This window comes from Ambystoma mexicanum, chromosome 6p (genome assembly GCF_040938575.1).
Source record: "Ambystoma mexicanum isolate Mex_15411 chromosome 6p, UKY_AmexF1_1, whole genome shotgun sequence".
Taxonomy (NCBI): Eukaryota; Metazoa; Chordata; class Amphibia; order Caudata; family Ambystomatidae; genus Ambystoma; species Ambystoma mexicanum.
This window is the reverse complement of record NC_090935.1, coordinates 345,695,357-345,715,948: the sequence shown is the minus strand read 5'-3', so window position 1 is coordinate 345,715,948 and position 20,592 is coordinate 345,695,357. Positions and strand designations below refer to the sequence as shown.

At 46.9% G+C, this 20,592-nt stretch overlaps 1 protein-coding gene across 4 annotated transcripts in view; it reads right to left on the bottom strand.

Annotated features, from left to right (window-relative positions):
- The window catches only part of DNAJC21 (DnaJ heat shock protein family (Hsp40) member C21), a 705,789-nt gene that overhangs the window by 182,136 nt on the left and 503,061 nt on the right, over positions 1–20,592 (bottom strand). For all 4 annotated transcript variants that reach the window (XM_069627111.1, XM_069627112.1, XM_069627113.1 and 1 more), the window contains exon 9: positions 9,586–9,625. In XM_069627111.1, the coding sequence (XP_069483212.1) occupies positions 9,586–9,625 (40 nt within the window). The remainder of the gene's footprint in view (positions 1–9,585; positions 9,626–20,592) is intronic.

The following is a 20,592-nucleotide window of genomic DNA, read 5'->3' as shown; positions in this document are numbered from 1 at the left end:
CTTATCCTACTTGATCTCTATTCTGCCTTTGACACGGTTAACCATGCCATCCTGCTCAACCGTCTCCGTGATAACCTGGGTATCACCGGTCAAGCTCTGGCGTGGCTGACTTCTTTCCTCTCCAAGCAACCCTCCCAGGGGAAACTCTGGTCCTTCCTCTCCTTCATCTCTATCTCCACATGTGCTGTTCCCCAGCGGTCTAACCTCTCTCCCTGGCTATTCAACCTATACCTGCCACTTCTTGCCCACCGCATTGCTGCGCTCTGCCCCAACTTCCAGTGCTATGCGAACGACATTCAGCTCATTTTCAGGCTACCTTGCCACCTCTTGTCCCTCTCTCATCTCTGACTGCCTGTCCGCCATCCAGGAGTGGTGTGCCGCCAATGGTCTGTGCCTTAATGCCATTAAGACCGAGATTCTCCTCATTGGAACACCTGCTCCCTCCTTTCCGGTCACTCTCTGGCCGGCCTCCCTTGGCACTCCTCCTGCTCCCACCTGTGAGGCTAAAAACCTTGGGGTCATCTTCGACTCCACACTCTCCTTCTCTCCTCACATCTGACATCTCTAAGAAGTTACACTACTAGCTGCACCTCCTCAGGTCTGTCCCTGCACTGCCTTCCCGGAAACCCCCACACTTAGTGACTGTTTCTGTATCCCTACAGTTCCACAACCAGCACTTGACACCTGATGTCTGCACTTACCCTTGGACTTGCCACCAGCTTAACGTACGTTACTTATTGTGTAATATTCTTTATCCTATGAACTGACCTTTCCCCCTCCCCCTTCCCATGCACTTGCGCAATGTGAATGACACCTGGCCTAGTAGGATCGTCATCTGTGTTCCCCCCCTCCCTTGCTGCGTCGTGTCTTGAAACACTTGTGTATAGGCACGTTATAAATGCCATATCATATAATTACATCAGATTGGGACCCACTAGCAAGGAGTGAACATGAAGCTAAAGGTGACTTGAAGGCAGAGGAACCAGATCAAGCAGATTCTAGCAGCTCGAAGAACAAGACATGGCAGGAAACCAATAGAATAAGTCATGGTGGAAGTAAATCAAAATGGGCCAAACGAACAACAAGGTGGGCTATGGGGTCCCACAAATCATCTGGACATCAGCAGCTTCCTACTCCAAAGTGCATGACTAAGGTAGAAAAACAGAGAAGCAGCAGTGAAATGGCCTAGTGACAGTTCCAGTAGGCAGATCACAGCCCATCTGATGTGGAAGACCATGGGGAGACTGGGACAGCTCAGGAAGGATATACAGGAACCAGAAATCGAAAGGCTCCTGACCTGAGCCTGTTCAGTGCATCATCCACCGTTGGAGCAGGAGCTGATGCTCCCTCCGCAGGCTGCAGGAGCAGCCCTGCCATCCCAAAGCTAGCGATGTAAGCCATCTGGCTGAATCTACCCCCGCACCTCCTCTTCTGGCCAATGTGACGCTGATCGCTGCAATTACAATTAGAATTGCAACTAGCGATTATCATGAAGCTGCATCCTATGCCATAACAGCTGTGTCTTTACTGATGCAATCTTCACAATATGCGGCACTGAAAACCGCATGGTTTCACACCTCCAAGATGGCTGCCGCCGCCGATCTGCATTTGTTTCGACTTTGAATCAGGAGCACTTCCTGATTTGCTTGTGGATCTGCCTTCTGATTGGGCAGACACCCTCCCTTAGCCTATCGTGGGGAACCGGCAGGCGTGAGCCGGCCCCATCGAAGGCTCCCACTAAGGCTCCTGACCTGAGCCTGACCAGAGGCTGCCAGAGCCGTGGCCCCAAATCCCTGCACAGCCCGTCTGCCCTTACCAATTCGAGCGCTGCTCGTATTAGCCCGCTACAAGCACGGCCACCAAGACTCTTACTGAGTCACTCGCCTTCCGGCCTACGAACTGTGAGTAATAGCAAAAGCCTCTTATCTTGCAAGAACCGTGACTCTATGATTAACTCTCCTGATGGTACCTCACTGAACCCTCTTCATGCTCTGTCAGCACTCTACAATTATTATACATCTAGTTATGCCATATCTACCTTGCTACTCCCTGCCCACCTGACTGGCCTTCTCCCTTACTTTGTCCCTGCTGTGTCACCGCACATGCCACAAAAGTTAGCAAATAATACGGTCTCCTTACGATATTGCCCAACTGCACTCCTAGCCTAAGTGCACTACTTTGAACCTAGCTGCTGCCTCACTAGCAAATGCTAGCATTCTAGCGTACATTTTGCACTTGATTTTGCACTGTTCTAGCTAAGTTGATTCTGCCTACCATTGATTCTGATCTTGCATTGCCCTAGCTAAATTGAATTTGCCTACCATTGATTTTGCATTGCCCTAGCTAAGTTGAATCTGCCTACCATTGATTTTGCATTGCCCTAGCTAAATCGCATCTGCCTACTATTGACTTTGCATTGCCCTAGCTAAGCTGAATCTGCTTACCATCTATTTTGCACTGTTCTAGCGAAGTTGAATCTGCCCACTGTTGCGAAGTCTCCCCCCTAGGTACCCATCCACCATGCTCCTTAGGGCGCTCCTCCTTATACTGTACCACATTCTGCCCTCTGAAGCAACAATTATCACCCAGCCACGGCCGACACACCCTCAGCCATCAGATACCTTGTCTCCCCCTAGTCTTGTCTCCGTGACCCTGCACATGGCCACCCCCACAATGGACCCCACGACAGCCACCATAGGCCTCCTTCACCTCAACACCGACATTAACCCATACCTCAATGACCCAGCCCTCTGGCTGGAACATTTCGCTAACAAACCTACCCCGAACCAACCGTGCTCCTTATCTCTTAGAAACAAAAGATTAGGCACCAGATTCCGCATACGCCCAACCCGTAGTAACCTCCCCAAGCAAATACGACATACACCACCATGCTCACCCAATGCACTCACCAACAGCAAACCCATCTCTACCGAGGCGAAATTGCCGGTTATCAAGGGCGCCCTCATCAACGCCAGATCCCTCCCAGCGCACGCTTTAGATATAGCAGACCTTATAACTTCGTCTGATCTTGACTTCATCGCCATAGCTGAAACCTGGCTACATGCCGCATCCGGCCCTTCATTGTCCCTTGCCATTCCAACCGGCTTCAGCATTATGAGATGTGACCGCACCCCGGCCTCCCTCTCTAGAGGTAGTGGCCTAGCCATCATCCACAAAATCACTCTGGACTTAAGAGAACTGTCCAACACTAAACTTGAGTCTGCTGAACTACTATCAGTCAAACTCGCACTAACACCTAATCAAACAGCCACCCTCCACCTAATCTGCAGGCCTCCAGGTCCCGCACCTTCCTTTGTCGGCGAAATATCCACCCTCCTCCTTGACAATGCAAAAACAAACTCACAAATTATCATCCTTGGCGACCTTAACCTGGGACTTGGCGACCCCAAAGATACTACGGCACTAGATTTGGAAAACGCCCTCTCTAACTCTGGCTTCACCTTGCACATCCAAGAGCCTACGCACTCTAAAGGCAGGACCCTCGACTGGCCAGCCAGCACTAACTGCAATATTAATGTCCTGGCCATTAACCCTTGCCTATGGTCAGACCACCACATTATCACCTTTAATATTGAATCTTCTCCCCGCATCCCGACCTTGATAGCGCCTGCTCTCCTGACCAGAAACAAAAAGGACATAACCAAGGAGAAACTTCTCCCTTTGCTACTCCCTACGCTAAAAATGGCCACTGACTCTTGCAATGACCCTACCACCTTAGCTGACATCTATAACCGCAGCATGCTCACTGCCATAGACTCTATGGCCCCCATCAAACTGAGGAAGGCCAAACCACGGGCACATTTGAATTCTTGGTTTACTCCCCAGTTAAGAGTACTCTGCAAAACTAAACGTTGTGCCGAGAACCGTTGGAAAAGCCACCCTTCCGACGCGCACAAAGAAGACTTCTTCCTGGCATCGCTCACCTACAAAGTAGTCATTATAGAGGCGAAAAAATAGTCCCTTAATAATCGTATCGTGCAAGCTGACTCCAACTCTAAGGAACTCTTTAAGATCCTAAAAGAGCTTGAAACTCCCGTTACCCCACCCCCCTGACACCTGCATTAAAGACAGCAAATGGTGTGCTAACATTCAGGAAGCGTTACTGAATAAAATCACCATGCTTCAATCTAAAATTGCTGCTAAACAAGACAGCCTAAAATTAGACAATCACCCTCCTACCACAGCTGAGGCCCTCTCCCCTGACTTGCCCAACCTCAAACGATTTGCCTTCTCACCGCACACTACTACGGAGGTGGAAAACATCATCCTGAGGATCAAACCATCCAACTGCCAGGATGATCCCTGCCCTTCCCCAATTATCAAGGAATCTGCCCACGACCTGGCCCCATTCATCACATCCTTTATCAACGCCTCATTTAAAACAGGGATCGTCCCTGACTACCTTAAAGATGCATGGGTGATCCCCCCTGCTCAAAAAAACCTTCCCTTGACCCTAGCATACCTACCAATTACCGACCCAATACGACTGTCCCGTTCCTGCTAAACATTTTAGACCGTGCAGCATACCTGCAAATCCAAGAGTACTTGGAAGCCAATAATCTTCTAGGTCTTAGACAATCCGATTTCCGCCCCAAACACGGAACAGAGACAGCTTTACTTGACTTAAAAACTCAAATTGAAGTTCTAAAGGACAACGGCAAACTTGCCTTACTTCTTCTACTCAACCTCTCTCCAGCCTTCGATTTGGTCAATCATCAAATCTTATGCAAGCATCTTCACTCCGCCGCCCACTTCCGCCATCTGCTACGGCCTGGATCAAATCATTCTTGAGTAATAGATCTATGCGGGTCTTTTCTCAATCTGCAGCTGCAGATCCCTCTTCCCATTCTCTGCGGCGTCCCCCAGGGCTCTTGTGTGTCGCCAACACTTTATGTTTTTACAAAACCGCTCTTTGATGTACTTGACTATCTGGGTGTCTCCTACACGAATTACGCTGACGACACCCAGATACTCATTCCTAACACTGGAGACTACTTGGCTGACACCAAGGCCCTGAACGAGGTCTACCTGGTCATCCAAGCCTGGATGGCACAACACCAGTTATGCCTCAACGATGACAAAACTGAGCTCCTCATCTTGGGCACTACGCAACGTCTTAGTAAACTTGAGCCGTCCTACCAATCATTTATCATTAATGGCAACACCATCCAAGTTTTGAAAGACACCAAAACTCTAGGCGTCTACCTTGACGCCACCCTATCCCGACAAACTAATGCAGTCAGATCGGCCTCAGCATACACCTGCAAACTCATTGCAGCTTGCAGGCCATTTCTGACAACCCCAAATACGGTCACATTGGCCAGAACGTTCATCATGGCCAAAATTGACTACGGGAGCGCCCTCTACCTAGGAACTAGCCAAGAGAACATGAACAAACTGCAAATCGCCCAGAATAACGCAGCCAGAGCGGCCTTAAACATCTTGCGAAACCACCACATCACGGAATCTAGATCCAACCTACACTGGCTACCGGTCAAACAGAGAATTTCATTGAAAGCCTTAGGTCTTACCCACAAATGCCTAGCCAACCAAGCCCCCCGTACCTCTGCAGCCAGCTATCCCACCACGCGCCTACCCGCCCTCAAAGAACTGCCCAGACCCACTGTCTAACCATCCCCAAGGTTCAAACTACAAAAAGCGGGTGGATCTAGCTTCCCCGTCCTAGCTTCCAAACTCTGGAATGCTCTCCCCCTTACCATCAGATCTGAAGAATGTTTTAGTGCCTTGAAATCCAAAACGAAATCCTGTCTCTTCAACCAGCCTTGAAACCCGGACCTCTTTGCTCCTGGGAACCTGTCACCGGAATACACCAGCCCTAACCTCCACGTTGTAAATATGTATATTACTGTATGTCTTGTATACTTGCACTGTCTTAAAAGTTGAATATATGTATGCATATGTAACCATGTCTAAAGTTGCGCCCGGATGCCTCAGGGCCTGAAGGTGCGTGTTACAAATAAAACAAATACAAATACAAATTAGACACAATCAGTATGGCGAGGCCTGCTCATAAAGGAGCTTTGTGGTGGCAAAATCCTCTAGAAAGTAAGCAAACCTGTAAATCCCAGGTGAATTGAGGCAGGGTTAGGGTTTCCATTATATATCCACACTTATGCACACATGTGCTGGCCTAAACCCATCCTCATATCACACAACAGGGATCCTAACAAAGGCTTGGCAGCCACCAACCAAGTCGGCCACAAAAAAAGGCAAACTTTCAGGTAACCTCCCAAAGGAAGAGTAATGGCCGGCCCAGTGACTAGTCTAAACCACTCCAAACCACAATAGGAGGATGTAATGCTGGGCTCAAAGTGAACCCATATGTGCACAATGACCATTTATTTTAGGCCTTTGTGGGTTTACCCTAGGCAAAGAAAGCCCCTAAACAAAATGGCAGAGGGCAGGACATAAAAAGATGGACAGGAGTTCATGATTAACAGTGACGTGTGCATATTCACTTTCAAACCCATCTGTTTCTTCTCTGCCACAAAGTCCCAGAACTGGGACAGCGCAGGAATTATGAACAACTCTGCAAGCCCACAGAGCCTTTTATGCAAGGAATAAACCAAAAGGTTTGCAATGTGCAATCACATAAAGGGAGTTGAGGGCAGAGGCACTGAAAGCACAGGGAGTGGTGGAAATCTGTCCAGATAAGATCAGCAAGCTCAAAATCTGGACGCACAAGGCATTCACCGGGAAATGAAAAATACAGAAAACGGATTACTGCAAGAACACCCCAATTTTGAAATGAAACATCATGGCCCTAAGTCATGGAGAGGAAAATAACGAAAGCATAATAGAAAAAACTCCAGGAGTTGGAAAAAAGATCCAATCACCATGGAGAGAAAAAAAGGAACTGGGGAAGAGGTGGCCAATAACCATCAAAGTAGGGAGGTAACAGCCTACGCTAGGCAGACACTAGGCTTCTATTGCCTTAGTTTTAAGCCCGATGATGAAAACTGCCCTGGTACAGACATCCCAAGAGCCAGGAGTAAGGGTGACACAGAGTACTATAGCCCCTCACCAGGACTCTTATCTTTCAGTTAGGTAGTACAAGCAATTCTTAGGAGGGAGGTTATGAAGTTAAGGGGGCACTGCCAAAATCACACCTCAAGGCTGTTATGCATTTAATGATCGAGTAAGCATATGTACTATAGCTTGCACCTTTGCAAATTAAACCATACCCAGGAGCCAGTCTAAGCCTGGAGGGGATCACGATTGACTATGGTGAAACAATGGCTATTTAATCTTTTTCCAAAGAGAGAACAGTTGCTGCTGAGATTTTGAAAGGGGAGGTTCTTCTAGAGCCTATGACCGGGAGCAGAAAAAATATATTTCCCATGGACACCAATGTTGTAGGAACCCACCAGCAGGGTTTTTGCTGCTCGGTGTATATAGATTCCAGACTTATGCAAAGAAACTGTCTGCAACAGATAAGGAACATTACCCTTTACCAATTTAAGCAAGTTTGACTGCAGATAGTAATCTTCTCAAGGACCTCTGGCGCTGAGGGTGTAATATCCAAGGTGGCCGTGTCAGGGTGAGCCTCTCTATCTGACATGTTTTGTGGGCATGTTCTCCATTTAGATCTGCCAAGTAGATTTGCAACAAAGGCTGTCTTTTACCCTCGGGTCCTCTAGCATGTGTCAACTGTCTCTTCAATTGCCCTTATAGTATCCTTCATGATACAATGTCAGTGTGACTTGGTGTCATGATTCCGACAGAAAAAGCATTTTTGGAACCCATCTATGTCAGATAACTTGCCATGGCATCCGACCCCACTTAATTTCAGGAGCCAAAATTTAGTAATTGAAGACATTTGCCTGATGAACACAAAGATCTGGAAGCAGTATTCTCTCAAAAAAGCTACAAAATGGAAAGAGCTTAAGAAAACAAATCCATGGTAAAAAGGAAAAGAACTGACGTAAGAAAAACATTATGTGATACACAGGCACTGTTAATTGATAATATTCTGTCAGTGCCGAAACAGAAACTGGAGATGGCTACCCACCTTGGTCAACAATGTAAAAAATAATCTATGGATGACAAATGAAAATGAAGTAATTCAAAATATACTTTGTTTCCTTACCATTATTATTAGTATTTTTAAAGTGTTGTGACCTGGCCTTGTTGCAGGATATATTCTGAAGCGTATAATTCTTGGAAGGATCCCTAGCAATAGTACCCATGCCTACAGAGTATGTCTTAGAATTATAATCACAGATTTGGGTCCTGTATCAGAAAAATGGAATTAGTGAAAACAGTCTTTCTAGATCCGACCTCTGACGAATCGGGAGTATTCGTCCCTTCTCCCTAAGGGGGAGCCACCATCTTTGAGGCTATGGAGGTGAGCCTTCACCGCAAGACCCTACCTAGGGGTCTGGGAAAGTGGGACCTCCCTGGGAATGACTCTCCCTTAGGGGACAACGACTAACATTCCCAAAGGGAACTCCCTATGCGGGACACTTTATCTGCATACATGGCACTTCTTCCATCCAAAAACACTGTCTGCCTTCTGTTTAGCTGTAGGTAATGTGGAAGCCACCAAGTTATCTGAAAAGGAAGCCTGCGGTACTCCAAGAAGCGGGGAATGCAATTCAGAGACACGGGAGGACTGTCGTAGCAGACAGCAGGAGAACCGTTGTCAGGACGGAATCAGAGTAACCGAACGAAGAGGTGGCGTCACCAAAGAGGTGCCTTGGTGGGCTTGGAGCCCCCATAGATATGCCGAAACCTGGATGATAGGATGATGGAAAGCTTCCACCCGCGGCCAGGTTAAGCATTAAGAAAGTGGAAACAACTACTATGGGGAAGAGAGAGAAAACCCTAAGAAGTAATTTCAAGAGGGACAACTGTTAAAGAGTGCAGAGACCCCTGTAAAACAAATTGTGAACCATATTGTGAGTTGGGAGTACAAAAGTACACCAAGAAAGAAGAAACTTGGTTAAGCCATCTCAGAGGTGGGGAACTTCCAAAACAAAAGGAAAGTGTTTAAGAGACTAACTATATTCATGAGAACAATATTAAGGGTTATTTGCTCAGGAAGATACGACCCACCAACAGTTGAGAAGAGCTGCAGGAGCTCATGAAAGAGACATTTCAGTACCAGAGGATATCATCATAAGCAGTATTTTTGCGATACAGGAGACATTTAGCTATTACAGGCTTGTATGAAAGCAGAAGACTGGTAGAAGCCGCAAGAAAAAAGTCAAAGGGGAGGCCACCATTACAGATTCTTTTGGGCCCAGTTTAGTTTGTATTATTAGTGGTAGGGTCAGATAGTGTTAGGCTTGGGCGTAGGATATTTTTGAATTCCTGACTCAGACAAGCACCTTTGTTTAATATATTTAGGTAGGGAATTCCCCTATAGCGATAGGGCAAGCTATGCCTTTTCTACTATTTAAAAAAGAAAACACTTCAAAATGTCTGTGTTGTGTCCAACTCCTCCTTCTGACCCGCCATCCTTGTAAACAACATTAACATGAGCAGGGTATGACATAGCAGAATACCAACACATAGAGAAGCAATGCATTATCGACCTACCTGAAGGTTTCTTTGTTTCTTTTTCTTCTTTTTAGATAGTCTGTAAGATAAAGGATTGGTTACTGAAAGAAATCATTAAGTGAAAGATCAACTCAAATAGGAAGTGTTTGAGTACCAAAATTGGGTTAATGCTAAGATAATATTTGTCAGGGTTAGCAGTTCCACTGATAATAGATTACTGTAATTGTACCGTTAACCCAGGGAGTTAGTGAGTTAGGGAGTTAGTGAGCCAACACTTTAGGGAAAGCCCCAATAGTATTAGTGAGAACAACAGATAGGTATCCCCGTTAGCGAGCTGCTAACACAGTTAAGAATGCCTTGGCTATGGAGGGGGTAAAAGGGCGGAAATAGGTAGAGAGGAATGGCACTAGTGCCAAATTCTCCAAGACCCCTTCGCCCCGAGACCAACCAGTGAATCCCTTAGAGCAACCACTTGTAATTTTAAATAAACACCCTTGGAACTTCTTCCAGTCTCCAGTGTGGTTATTTGCAGCTTGCAACCCCGTCACAGTAACTACAACTATTTGCAGAATATTTGAAAACCTTATTGTTAAGGCAGTTTTTCTATTACCCTCTGTTGAGGATGCTATAACCACTAACTAGGATGGGGAAGGCTAACACACCTGACCAGAAAGGGAAGCCAAACCTCTCTTACGGTAACGTGGTCAGAGTGACAAGGCTTAAGTCTCACACAGGGCTACTAGGTCGGCCTACAACTCTAGAAAATACACTACACCGATATACTGAAAAATATCTCCTTTAATTGCAAGATTGGGGTTGTAAAAGGCAGGAGGCAGCAGTAAAATGACCCCGAAACGGTTCTGGTGCAGTGGGCTCAACCTAGCAGATGTGGAGAGACAGCAGAAAACTTAAAGGGGCACGGGCTGGACCTCCAAAGGCAAACAATCCAATCCGCCCCTTCCCCAAACCACTGTACCTACCCAGCATGGCTAAGTAACAGTTAGAAATGGCAGGAATCATGGCACAAATCTCATTCATCAAACCTGGTTCCTTGGTTGAAGAACAGGAAACCAAGAGAGTGCATCAGGGGCAGAACAAAGCCTACATACCTTTGCACAAAGGGCCTGACCCAGAGCCAGCCAGACAATCACTAAAAGGGGTTGGGGCTCAAGTGACCAACCACAGTGGTTGGGCAGGACTGTGACTCAGCCTTAGCCAGCCCCACAGGAAGACAGAGGGATAGTCCAAGGACCTACACTGCCCTTAGCCAGTTAGGACCAACATAGAGGCTGTCAATATAGGCTCACAAATCGCCCATGTGGTTAGAATGGCCAATTTGAGCATACCTCATGTCACCCAGACAAAAGAAAGCCCTGAAACACCAAATGACAGATTACGATTTAAGACAACCCATCAGTTCCCCAATGGCTACCAAAAAGGTACACTGGGCTACCAATGTGGTAAAATTACTTGCACCCCTGGTGAAGACAAAAGTAAAAGATAGCTGCCACTAACCTAATCCCTAAAATCTGTGTAGGGTGATAAAATCACCCAAGGGCAGAAATGGGGAGACCGAGAGGCGCCCCTGGTACTGGGCACCCTGGGGGAAACCAAATACCTTATGTGAGGTAAAAAGGGACGGAATTGAAATGGGGTTTCTACTGAAGGCCCACTGGCCACCAAAAGAAATCCAGGAACCAAAAAGAAAGAAAAAGCAACACGTTGAAACCCAACTAAAGTGGCCCAAGAATCCAAAAATAGGAATTATGACTTAATAGTGATCATAAAAACACATTTTATTTACATCACATATACATGCACCTATATGCGTAACAGAATTTAGAACCACAGCTGGCAATCTGATTGTAATTTACAATTGTTTACACCACTTTAAACAAACACTTGGACTTCTTTCTACCTTCTTAAAAGGTAACTGTGCTGCATTGAGAAAAATAGGGAGCAGCAGAATTAATTTGAAATAATGCAGCTGTCATTTTAAGGGAGTTAGCCTCCATTAGTATCCCATCAAGCAGTGTGGGGACAGTTTAGGCTTCATTTCACTTGTTCGTGATACCAGGCAGGGAGAATAAGAAACAAAAGCACATTCTGTCCTGAAGTGTCTGGGGGTGGGAAGTGTAGTTTGTGAATATACCCATGATGAAGAACTAGGACTACAACAAGACAGAATAGGGGCAACACTCCCAAAACAGAGTCTTGAGCAGTAGTTCTCCAGGCATTCCTACAGTGGTCTCACGTGCAGTCCTACTTTGCAAACAACAAAGATGCAAGAAGAGAAGATACCTTGTTTGCGGTTTGGAATGAGATCTGCAGAACTTTTCATTTCCTGAAAATTGATGACAGTCTCTCCTTTAAAGGAAACACCCTCACTGTGGTGGTGTTCAGAATTGCTCTCAAGTACTGTATTCTTTTTGTAGGAGTCAGGGAAGACTTCTGGAGTCTCATATGCAGTCTCATATCCCACAGCCTAAGCAGGCCTTACTTTGTGTGGTGTATGGAGGTTAATTAGCCAATCATAAAGGCATCAATTAACAAAAATCTGTAGGTCTTTCCTTGTAAACTGCCGCAACCCCATGGATTTTGAAATAACGTGTAGGGCCGATGTGAGGTTGAATTGTATCACTTTGTACTGAAAGCGTTGCTTCTTCACCATAAACCTCAGGAAAATGTGGTTTTGTAATTCGGAAGTGAACTCCTTTCTTGAGTACCAGGAAGATCTGCTGAAGGCCAGCATTCTGAATTTTCTCTTCTTCACCCATCCGTTTGCCACTCAGAAAACAAGCATCGTTTACATGTTTACATTTTTGTGAAGTCTTCTTTTGGAATAGAAAGTACCTTGAGCAGATAGCCTCTTCCTCGCTTAGGGTTTGGCACTTTTTACACAGCATCTTTCCTCCAGAATAATGTGCCTTTCCTGAATCAGCCAATCCAGGTTTGAGAGAAGGCTTTCCAAAGAGGACTGCTGGGTGGAGAAGAGTCTTCACACTCTGCTCGACACCGGATTGGACGCATGGCTCTTTGGATATGCTGCGATGAGCATCTGTACAGCTTGAGCTCCTGCTCTTATTGATACGTTAAATATTTGTCAGAGTTGAGAATATCTTGCATTTTTGCCACATCATGGCCTGTTTCTGGGGCAGTCCTCCTGTTCCCTTATCCCTCCCGCCTCCAACCACGCTTGCTTCCTGACGGGGCACGTGGTCCCACTTATGTGAACCTAGCAGGGCAGCACCACTGCCCGGGCAGCCCCTCCGGCTAAGGGCCCGTGGCAAAGGGCTGTTCCCACAGTAGCTCCGGATGGTGTTTGTCAGTGTTTGCCGGTGGAGCATGCAGCACAGCCATCCATCAGAAGCAACTGACAAGGTAGGAAAGGTGCAGGCAGGGGGAACATCCATTGCTGCTCCCTATTTAACAGTCCCTCCTCTCTGATTATTCCTATTAGCTAAGTTTGCAGTCTGCTGCACGTCGCAGTTGTATGTTACCCATATCTGGAATTAGCTGAATTGTCGTAGTTATCCATATGGGGCTATTCCTCTCTATCTAGGAAAGTCGAATCTGTGTGTTTTTGCATTTGCTGTTGTGACTTAATGTTAGGCTTTTCCCTCTATCTAGGTTCTTTTTTTACTCTATAGAGAACACTTGCTTCTAGATGTCTTTTCAGCTGTATGCTGTAACCTAAGCTTTTCCCTTTATCCTGGACACCTGAATCTAGATTGTTGCACTGCTGTGTGTTGAAGTTGGGCATTGTGCACTGCAGTTTCTCCCTCACCCCCCTCCTTCTCACTGCGCTCTCTCTTCATGGTGCTTTCAATCCCCCCTATCTTCTCTAAGTGCTACTCTATCAACTGTCCTATCTCTCTTTCGATGTCTGGAAGGAAAAAATTCATGAAGGATCTCCTAGTCTCCAATCCAGGCCTGACCATCGCTGACACTTATGTCAATGCTTCTTCCAGGCAGACTGTCACTGACATCCTCTTTGTCGTTCCCTCTACGAAAACTTGAGATTCCCGATATGGTCTCAGTGCTCTCCACTTTCTCTTCTCCCATTAATGGTGGCACCCGTTGGGAAGTACTCTTGGCATATTTCCTTTATTCTAGGGCCATCATTAATGTCTACCTGAATGGCACTGTAATGGTCCCAGGCTCTCAGCTCAACCTCCTCCTTCTTGATGGGCCTCTTCCGTCCCTCATCAACTTCCTCCCTTCTCCTGCCACTCCTCCTTCTGCCACCGACGGGTGTACTACATTCTTGTACCCCTCCTCAGAAGACCTTCAAAAGTGGCAACCAGCTCCACTTAGCTACCCTCAACTCTCGCTCTGCCATCAAACACTCCTCTGATATCTGCCACCTTCTTGAAGACCTCAACGTCCTCGCTCTTACAGAGACGTGGTTTGTAGCCAGCTCTGTCACAAGTTTTGACACACTGCTCCAGGAGGGCTACAAGATCCTCTTTAAGCCCATGCCTAACCGGTACGGGGGACGGAGTGGCCCTGATCTTCCCTGAATGGGTCCTGCTACTATCATACCCACTCAGTCCTACTCCTCCTACGAATGGCTTGTCTTCAGGCTTAGTGTGTCTCCTATCCTCTCGCTGACTCTTGCCACCATCCACAGGCCCCCTGGCCTGGTCTCCCTCTTTCGCTCAGAGCAGTCGGTACTCACTGCTTCTCTCCTTGCCACCACCACCAAGCTTCTCCTAATCGGAGACTTCAATATTCAGCTCTGGACTCTTATGGAACCTCTGTGACTCTCTTTCCCTCTTGATTCTTCCCTTCAGTCCGACGCCCTCAGCCGGACACACCTTGGATACTCTCATCTCAGCAGACATCCCTATCTCCAGCCCTCTCAATACTCCTCTCTCCTGGTCTGATCATTCTCTCTCCTGTCCTCTCACTTGGAGCTCCTGAGTCCCCCAGCTAAGTCCCTGCCCGCACTGCCAGTCTCCTTCTCAGTCATTCGAACTATGAAGCGAGTGTCAGTTGCTGCTTTTGCCACCACCTTCATCCCCCCTCCCACTGACTCTCACTCTGATACAGCCCTTGCTAACCTTCAACTCTTCATCTCCAACACTCTGGACATCCTTGCCGCTGTCATGAGTATCCGTATGAAGCCTGCCTGCAAGTGCAACACCTGGTATGACTCCAACCTGGCCTCTCTGAAAAGCACAAGCAGAGCTGCCGAGCAGAAGTGGCAGTCTTCAAACACATTCTCTGACATCTGGCGGCCACCTTCTCCAAAGGCAAAACAGACTTTCCATCTATATCCAAACATGCATCTCTGGTGCCACCAACAACACAGCTGAACTTTTCAAAATCTGCAAGGAACATGCCAATCCTACTGCCCTCTGCAAAGCGCTTGCCTCTGACTTCATTATTCAAACTCAGGGCATCCTGTCTTCACTCTGTCTTCACTCTCCTCTACACCACTCCCTTCTTCCTCACCTGCTCTCAGCCTTTCCTTGGAACCCCTCTCCCCTTTCCTCATATTCTCCTCATTTCTCTCCCATTTCACCTGATGAGGTCTCTAGATAAGTCTGCTCTATGAAAGTCTCAACCAACCAGGTGCTCCCCTGCCCCTCTAGAACTATCAAGGACAACATTGTCGCCCTTGCTCCAGCCTTGGCTGATTTCTGCAATGATACCTGACTGGCTGTCTGCTATTCTGGTATAGTGCACTTCTAACAATCTCTGCCTTAATGCCAGTAAGACTGAGCTCCTTCTCCTTGGGACCCCAGCTCCTTCCTTGCTATACTCTGGCCACCCTCCATGGAACCCCTCCCCTCACCCTCTTGTGTGGCAAAAAACCTTGGAGTCATCTTCGACTTCTCTCTCCCCTCACATCATGGACTTTGCCAAGAAGGCACACTTTCAGCTGCACTTCCTTAGAGGCATTCTCCCTTTCCTCACTTTCCCCCAGAAACATCATGTCTCCAGAGCTATGGTCCTCTCCAGCCTGGACTACTGCAACAGCCTCTTCCTCAATCGGCCTAACTTCTCCCTTTATCCCCTCAACTAATCCAGAATAGGAAGGCAAGACTTATTTTTGCCCTCAAGCCCAGGGACCGCATCTCTCCACTGGCTCCCTGTTGCTGCAAGGATCAAGTTCAAGACCCTCTGCATCATCCACAAGGCTTTCTGGGTTTAAGACCCCGCTACATCCAGCTCTCGCTCCCTAAACACATCCCTGCTAGAGCCCTTCGGTCTTCTAGTTCCATCTCTCTGCTGATTAGGTGCTTTTCCAAGCAGTGAGTGGGGGGTAGATCTCTCTTCTCCGCAGGTGCCTCCCTGCCCCTCTCAGACTTGAGCCGGATCTCCTTACATTCCAGAAGCTTCTGAAGACCTTCCTTTTCTCTTTTTCCTGCCCTCTCCCCCTCCCCAGCTAATGTCAATGTCTGCTTCTTGACTGACTGCCTGGTTCCTGCAGAGTCTTCAGGGAACCAAGCCCCACCCATTCCAGTCTACCCCTACACTTGGTCCCCCCAGACTCTCCCCTCTACCTACACTTGCCCATCCGTGTCCCCCCTCCCACACCTACCTGGCAGGGCCTGCACCCTTGTAGCCCTTCCAGATCCTTACCTTGCACTTAGCTTGTGGACCTTTCTTCCCCTGCACTCCCTGCTTTCCCCCGGCTCTGTCCACCTGACCTCCCCTGGCACTCGCTTTTCTCACAGGCTGCCACCCTGACCAGCACTCCCCCCGCCACCTCCCCTCCCAACACACCACTCCCCTGCACTTCTCTTATTGCATTTGTACAGTCCGAATGTCACAAGGCCTAGTAGGATCGTTTTTTTGTCCTCCCTTTTCCCCCACCCTCTTGTTGTGCCTTGGAAGACATTGTATATAGGCGCATTATAAATAAAAATAAAATGGGTTGTTAGAAGGAACAGCTGCAAAAATAGGTATCAACTCTGACTGTCCCACCTGCAAATCACTTCTTGTGCGAGTATCTACGCAGTAATGTTGCATGAAACTGTGGATTGAACTCCATATTTCTGCTTTACATATAGCTTCTAACGGCACATTCGCAATGAATGCTAGAGTAGCACCTATACCTCGAGTTGAGTGTGCTTTGGGCATGAATGGCAAAGTTTTCTTGGACAGAGAGTAGCAAAGTTGGATGCAATTTACAATCCATCTTGAAATAGCTGATTAAGTGACAGGATCCCCCTCTCTCCCAGCACCTAAGGACACAAAGAATTGATCCATTTTCCTTACTGGTTTTGTTTTATCTAGAGATTACATTACCGCCCTCCTGACATCTAGTGTCTGGAGGGTCCTTTCTGCTGAGTTCTGTGGGTTCTGAAAGAACGCTGGACGTTTGATTGACGTGAAACTTTAAAATAAATTTAGGTGAGAAACGTGGATATGTTCTTAATACTATTATGTCCTTATGACTGATTACAAATGGATCTTGAACTAATGGGGCTTGCAGTTCACCTATTGAGCAATGGCTATAAGAAAAGCTGTTTTTATAGGTGAGATGCTTAAGACTAGCTTTATGCATAGGTTAAAAAAGGGCTCCCATAAGTTTAGTAAAAACAACATTTAAGTCCCACCTTGGGGGTGGAATTGTAATTGGGGGATACAGTCGTTTGACCCCTTCCAGAAAAGCATTAACCACAGGAACCCTTCACCATGATACCTTGCTCTGTGAGGTGGTGTATGCTGATAGCGCAGCTAGGTGAACTTTAAGAGAGTTCAACACTAACCTGGAGTCCAGCCAGCATAGAATGTAGTGTATTGTATTAGAAGGAGACCAGTCAATGAAGTTGACATTACTTCTTTTGCACCATAAAATGCGTTTCCACTTGTTGAAAAAACAATGCCTTGTGTTTGGTGTATGTGCCTTGTGAAAAACCAGAGTGTGCTTTACAACCTAGTCCCTGGGGATCCCGTACTAATGGGGCCAGGGAGAGGCCATTGCTTTTGGATCCCGACCCTGGTGGTGGACAAGCGAGGGAGGATCACCTGGGTAGGGGGTCCTCAGGGAGTAGGGGAGAAGCACCAGATGGTGAGACATGGTACCCCCCCCTTTTCTACAACCCACCTAATCCCTATCCCTGCTTATTTTATGCGAAACTACAGCTCCCATAATTCCTCCCCACTTTACATTGACAACACTACTGGGCCCAGGAAGATGAGGAATTAGGGCAGAAGGATTGCATCTACTGACTTGCAATGGCTCTGTCCCTGTAATGAGGCCAGGCAGAGCCAGGCACGTAATCCTAACTATACACACCTGCCACTTGTTAACACTCCCTGTTAGGATAAAAGGTGGCGTTCACAGGCAAACTCTGAGCGAGGCTGTGTTTGAGAAGGCACAGCTCTTTCGGGGCCGATGCAAACCAAGCTATGGAAGTTGGAAGGCATGGGGCTGATCCGCAGTTGCGAAGAACAAGAAAGAGCCAGGCAGGAATTCCACACTTAAGGGAAGCCGCAAGTGTTCCAAGACTGAAACCTAGTGAGCTGAAGAGAGAACCTTTTAGGTGCTTGAAAGTGGACTGCAACCCTCTCGGGTGAACGACTGAGGAGCAGAGGAGGCGTTGGTAACGGCCTTGACTGATGCATGATGGGCGTTGATGAAAGAAGATCAATTAACACAACCAGTGAGTTATCAAAGGCAACAAAAGCCTGGTTTGTGTTGAAAGCAAAATTAACTGTAACCCAAAAGTTGAAGGTACAGTGTGTGCCGGTAAAACACGTAATGTGAAGGACAATTGCTGAATTGTAAAATGAACAGATACAAAGTAACAGAGTGGTCCTGTGAGGCAAAATTGCACATTCAAAAGTCTCTGTGAAATGTTTGGAGTTGAAGTATATTACAACAGGAAACAAAGGCAAGAAAGTAAGCGCGAAAGTTGAATAAGTGAAAAGCAAAGTATGCAAACTCTGAATATGTCAAGAAGGCCAAGTATATGAACTTTGAAAGAGGCCAAGAGGGCAAAGTAAAGAGAATAAAACTACACGTACCAAGAGGCATTGGTGTTGCAAGATGAGGAAGATTGTTGATTGAAAAACTGTTTAAACTGTTTAAAAAGAGGTTGTAGTAGTCATGCAGAGGTCTACGTAAATTCCTTGCAGTTTTGAAAGTCTTGCACAGTAAAAAGATACCCAAGATAAAACGTGGGCAAAGGAACCCCCACAAAGGTGAACAGACAGGCTTGGCCCAGCAGAGGGAAGCCTGTGCAGAATTGTGAAGAAGCGAAAAGGTAAATGTGGAAAGAGGCAGGCTGCAGCGGGGCGGAGGGAAGCCTGTATTGAATTGTGGGAAGGTAAAGGTCAAAAGTAGAACTGTACTTATGACAAGGAGGACGAAGCCTAAGGAAGTGATTGAACTGCCAGAAGCCAAGCCCAAGCCTGAACTGTTGAATTGTACCAGTAAGCAAAAGTGGGCAAGACTGATAGAATTGTGCCATCCACCTATCCTTTTAAATACACTTTCTAGACCCTGTGGTGCTGAATGTGGGGAAGGGAGTTGTAACCAGAGCCATTGTGACAGTTCTATTGAGACACTATTTTCCTTTTGTATTCCCTTAATACATTTGTTATTTTAAGGAGGGTAAGGTTATTATTTTTTTTTTTTAGTATAGTCCTCTTTATTTTGACTAGACTGACTGGGACTTGTTTGTTATTTATTTAATGGTCGAGAATACTCCCAATCTTGAGTTAGGGCCAGTTAGGAAGTCTACGAACCCAGCCAAAATACCAAATAAAGGTTTTCGAAAACTTGTAAAACTTGTATCTATTGAGTCTATGTCTACTATTGATACCATGCCTTCCTAACAGTCTCCTTTAAGATGTCCACGCATCTTTGAGGTATGTTTAGGTGTCCAAACTCCATCGGCATAGGACATGGGGTTAGGGGGGTCAAATCCCCCCCACAATTTTAAGTGGGGTGATGTAATGGTATTTATCCCCCCCGCCCCCAGAATATGTAAGTGTTGTGCATCCAGCGTGTAAAAACATGCAGCGTGTAATTATACTTCTACAGGCTGCAGCAGTCAGCGTCCAAAAGTACAGGTTCTGCAGGCTTAAAGATACATTCCTGAAGATCACCAAGCCATGCAAAGGGGCCCTCGCAGACTTTAATATCATTACTGGGGTCCTTATACACGACCCATATAAAGTGATGAAAATGGAAAGGGTGAGCATTGCCTGGTCAGCCTAGCGCCAGGGTTTGGGTCTTGGGGCGCTACTGCATGGCACACTTTTCCTTGGTCCAGTTCTGCCTTACTCCGGTATTGCATTCCCTATCCCCATCAAATGATGGCACCTTCGTCCTACTGTCATACAAGGTGACTCGATGCGTCTGCATTACATGACAGAAGCCGCCAGATCCTCTGCAAGTTGCCCATCCAGTCCCGGTTTTCATCTGCGTTCTGGGACTTATGGTTTTGCTTTTCCCATTTTGATTAAGAGACTGCAGTCCCCATATTGCAAAGAGCTATGCCCTCAGAATGCCGTGAACATCTCCGGAATGTTCTGGAGTGTGTAGCACCTTGCCCCCCCTTGATTTCCCTCCTTCCCTAAAAATGTTACCCCATCACTGACCTCAGCACTCTGTGCAGAAAAGCAATGCAAACCAACGGGACGTATCCTAGTGAAAGGACGCCCAGCACTTCTGTTTCCCAATTAAAAATGTTTTTGGAGGCGGCAGAAGATAATCAAATGCAAATGCCTGCATGTGTGTCAAAAGTAACCTGAACATTTTTGCAGGCTGATACTTTAAATGTGGCCTAGTGTAGGAGGAACGATTATTCACTACAACCACATGCCTACCCAGATCTCAGTATAGACGTCTATGGCCCCCAGCACCCTTTAACACATGCTCCCAACAACCTGTCATGTACATTCCCAGAGTCACATAAGGGAGACAATGCTGAGCATGGGGGTGCAAGTGGGGGACTGAAGCTTCCATGTTAGGGCCTGGTTGGCGTGTGGTGCATGTGGAGGGCTGAAGCTACCATGTTAGGGCCTGGTCGGCAGGGGGTGCATGTGGTGGGGATGAAGCTTCCATGTTAGGGCCTG